This window comes from Trachurus japonicus, chromosome 13, assembly GCF_045865225.1.
Source record: "Trachurus japonicus isolate A0001 chromosome 13, Traja_1.0".
In the NCBI taxonomy this organism is placed as follows: Eukaryota; Metazoa; Chordata; class Actinopteri; order Carangiformes; family Carangidae; genus Trachurus; species Trachurus japonicus.
In genome coordinates, this window is record NC_140919.1 from 10934285 (window position 1) to 10939060 (window position 4776).

General features: G+C 38.6%; 1 protein-coding gene across 1 annotated transcript in view; it reads left to right on the forward strand.

The window, feature by feature from the left end:
* Positions 1-1143, forward strand: part of LOC146975607 (ATP-binding cassette sub-family G member 4-like) — a 22663-nt gene extending 21520 nt beyond the window's left edge. Inside the window, exon 15 of the mRNA XM_085794401.1 lies at positions 259-1143. Coding sequence (XP_085650527.1) covers positions 259-484 — 226 coding nt within the window. The 3' untranslated portion in view covers positions 485-1143. The remainder of the gene's footprint in view (positions 1-258) is intronic.
* The last annotated feature ends 3633 nt before the right edge of the window (positions 1144-4776 follow it).

Consider the following 4776-nt stretch of genomic DNA (forward strand, 5'->3'; position numbering starts at 1 on the left):
GGCATAAAGATCTCACATCAGACAATCAAATGATGTCAAACTGTGGGTATTTTGGTTTGGTGTAACTTGTTTTTTATTTAATAAGGTGACTTGATTTGACTTGACTTGCCCAAGAAAAAATGACTTGAGACTTATACCTGGGACTTGCAGATGTGTGACTTGAGAACCAACCATCTTCTGCACCGAAATCCCCATGGTGTTGTTGTTTTTTTCCCCCGATCTGTTCGGATGCCTCAGTGTTTTCCGTCTGTGCCGCAGGTACGGGTTCGAAGGCGTGATCCTGTCCATCTACGGGATGAACCGCTCCGAGCTGGAGTGTCCGGGGAAGGTGTGCAAGTTCCAGCAGCCGGAGGAGGTGCTGCAGCTGCTGGACGTGGAGGACGCCAAGCTCTACATGGACTTCATCGTCCTCGGCATCTTCTTCATCATCCTGCGGCTGGCCACCTACATCGTCTTGCGCTACAAGATCAAGTCCCTGCGATAGGTTTTCCAACTCCACTTTCGTCTTCTGAAAACTTAAACGGCCCCTATTTTTTTATGCACAAAAAAAAGAAAGAAAGAACAAAAAAAAAACTAAGAAAAACAGCCTCTGTCATGTGGGAATTTGTTTCATTTCATTGCAACACATTGCTGCTGCTGCTAAACATTAAAAAGATGGTAAATCCTGGTCTGTTCTCCGGTGGAGTGGAGGACAGTGAGAGTGAGTGAGTGAGTCGTCTCTATAGAAACCAACCAACACCTGTTTTACCTCAGACATCCGAGCTTAAACTACATCAGTGATGAAGGAGGGGGCAAACAAACAAACACAGACGCAGATTCTCTACATGGCATTTTCCTGCAAGACAGAAACGTTTTGACGAGGCGGACGTGCAAATACAAACAGTGTTTACATTTCCTGTTAGCCAAAAACTGTTGCACTGGGTATGATGATGATGATGATGATGATGATGATGTGTTGTTTTGTGCCTGAGAGAGTGAAGATGAGTTTCAGTTTTCAGTGAAGATCGTTTTATCTGTCGACTGGATGGAAGCAGTTTCTGTTGTTGTCGTTGTTGTTGTTGTTGTTGAGTCCCAAAGCATTTATCTCCTGTGTATAGACCTAATCAATGTTTTGAGCTCTTTAGTTTTCTAACATGTTGATAGATTATTAAAGGGATAGTTCACCCAAAATTGAAATTTCATTCTCATTATCTACTAACCCTCATGTCGACTAAAGGCTGGGAGAAGTTTCAGAGTTGTGGCTTCTCTGAGTTACAGCGGGGCTCCGTGCAGCACCGCATGTCCATATGACGGTTGCGAACGAAGCTCACTTTTCTTCGTCCAAAAAGACACACCAAAAAACATTCAAATAACTACCTCCATAGTGCTCGTCTGTAATGTCCCTCTTGTATTGAAGCCCCAACATGAGAAATTGTTCCGAAAAAAATTAAATAAATCTATATTAACTTCTCCCAGCCCCTAGTCAACATGAGGGTGAGTAGATAATGAGTGAAATTTCAATTTTGGGTGAACTATCCCTTTAAATTCAGCTCGGTCATGATTGCCTAATGCCACAAAAATGTTGGTATTTTTTTCTACTTCCACGATATAATCTTAAATCATAGTTGAAACAAATATTGCTCAGCCTTAATAATTTTATACTGTGCTGTATTATCTTTAGTATTATATGCATATATGCCATATAAATGTATTTAAGCCAAAAATAGATGAATTAACTGAACTGTATCGTTGTTATTATTATTATTATTATTATTATTGTCGTTTTTGTTATTGTTATTTTTATTATTTTTGTTTCCACACTTCATCCAGTATAATGTCACAGGGGTCATAACTTGGTGCTATGTGAAGTTTCATGTTTTATTTGAATTGTTATGGATAAAAAACAACTAATAGTTTGTATCTGGGCTGCACAGTAAAGGACGGAGGGGACACGGAGAGCAACCAAAGAGAATTAAATGTAAGGTGTGTGTGTGTGTGTGTGCACTAATCAGGAGGCCAGTGGTCCGAGGTCGGCGCGCTGAAGTGCCCTTTGGCAATTAACCGAACCACCAACTGCCCCCCATGCATTATCGCTGTGTGTGTGTGTGTGTGTGTAAAGTGCTTTGAGTGGTTGATTTAAACGTGCAGTCCATTCACATTCAGATTAAATAGCTGGTTCTTCTTTGCAAAAAGCTTTTTTCACTGTTACTAATAAACTTGTTTTTGCACCAACAGGCCTTGTCTGTCTGAGATTCTTTATTTTAATATTATGATTTCATTATTATTATTATTATTAAGCAGATATGAAGTGAAGAAGTGGCAATAGGACGATACATATTACAATATATTGGGAAACTGTAAGCAAAATAAACAAAAAAGGCTCATGCACATCCAAAAGTGCAACCAGGTGCTGGGTCCAGGGAGGCGAAACGAAAAGAAGAAAGGACTCGCCACACTGTAGGAGCTCCCATACAAAAATTTATTAGAGGACTAAAAAAGGAGACAACGTTTCGAGCAGTGCGCTCTTCGTCAGGTCAAACTGTAAGCAAGGCCATACATTCAGATTTTAAGTTTTCAGAAAGTGGATTATTAGAAAAACTGTCATAATGTAAAGCAGGGGTTCTCAACTAGTCTCACTCTGGGACCCACATTTTCCCATGGTCATTAAGTTGCGACCCACTGAATAGAATTCAAACCAAGATTATTTTTTTTAAGCCTTTAAAAACTCATTTTGCTCTTTGTTGAGCAAAGTGCATTTCAGGGCACATGAATGAAACTGAGGAGGACCATGACAACTGCATGTACGGAAGTGAATAAAAAAATGTCAAACTGCACAAAATGGAGACCAACAAAACGATATATTTGACTTCTAATGCATCTCTGCATTCAGAGCATATTCACAAAAGTGAATAAATATCAAATTGCACAAAATAAAGACCCACAAAACAAAACAAGATTCACTGCATTCAGGCAACATTAATAAGAAACTGATATCTTTGCATTCAGAGCAAATGGAGCAAATAAGAAACTGAGGAGGAGCATTACAACTGCATGTGTTCACGTGTCTCGTGCCTTTCAATATAAGTTATTTTTCAAAATAAAAGACATGTCCAACATCATATGTGCATTAAATATTATTTACTTTTTTGACCAGCTGTCCGCGACCCATCCAGAACGGGTCCGCGACCCACTTTTGAGTCCCAACCCACCAGTTGAGAACCACTGATGTAAAGAACGCTTTAATTCAGACTCAGAATAGTTGCACCGTCCCTTTAACATCCTAATAAAAAATATAGCACCTTTCTTAACGTCATTACAAGCTTGTTACAACCTGATTAAAGTGCAGCTTTAATAAAAAACGCCTTCACATGTCCCATCAGTTATCTCAGACAGAGTGAGTGAGTGACCACAGAAGTTAGTTTATTACGTTACTGAGTCAGAAAAACACACACAGGAACAGGAACGTTTTGAGTTGAGCTCTGATATCAGGAACTCCACTTGTTCTCGGTCCGATAACTTATCACCGGTGATAAAGTCAACAAAGAACGCTGCACTGTTTCTGACTCGTACTTTGCCTCAGAACTTATAACAGCGTTAAAGGCAAAACTCAACTAAACAGACCCAGAGTCAGCTGCTAACTGGGTCACTCAGTCTCGAGGTCTCCTCCCCCCTGTCACATCCACCCTGACCCCCTCATTAAATCTCTATGGAGCTTCTCTGTATGAAACCCCAATGAGATGAAACAGACCTATACTTGGTGCTTTATCGATAAACTGAAATTGAATTGAATCCATTCCTGAATTGAATTGAATCCATTCACCACAAGGGGGAAACAATGACATTAACCTGATCAGATATCAGCTATGTACTGTAGATATGCACGTGGACAAAGTTCACAGCTACTTTACCTGAGTCAAAGTTTAGATACTACCGGTCGAATGTTGCTCAAGTACAAGTGAGAGGTGTTCAGTCCAATTTATACTTCAGTTAAATTACTGGAGTACTTGGTTTTAAATACTACCAAAGTAGAAAAAGTATACTTTTCTTGTAAACACACCAGCCCACTGTGTATTTACAAAACCTACAGACTCTGAAACAACCGACTGAAGCACTGACTGACTGTAAAACCTGTAGAATAAACAAAAATGAATGAAAAGAACAAAATAATATAATAGGCAAATTTACTTGCCTAAGTTTCCAACAGTAAAAGTACAGAATAAGTAAGTAAGTAAGTAAGTAAGTAAGTAAGTAAGTAAGTAAGTAAGTAAGTAAGTAAATTTAATTTATATAGCACTTTTCATAGATAAAATCACAAAGTGCTTTACAACAAGGATATAATGCAATAAAATACAGAGATCACAATATAATGGCACAAATACAGATAACTTCACAGAGGCCCCACGACATCAGATACTTGGGAAAAAAAAGTACATTGTTGCTATTTATTTGTGTAGATATCAATCACATCAATATACAACATTTGCTCTGTAAATAGGATTTTTGTGTATAACACACATGAGTAAGAAACCACATGTATTACATGTTTGACCTTGATCTGCAGCCTCATGTTAATCTGACTGTGGGCTATTAAATCAGATTTATATAATGTTAAAATGATACATCTCTGGTTTCTGATAATAAATAAACTTTTATTTCAAATCATTCATTCAAACATGACCATGACGGTGGTGAACATGTAAAACTTCCATCATATAAACGCAACCCCTCTAAAAAAAAAAAAACGCTGCCTTTACTGCATTCTCAGTTCACGCGAGACCACTGACGTCCTGAACGCCG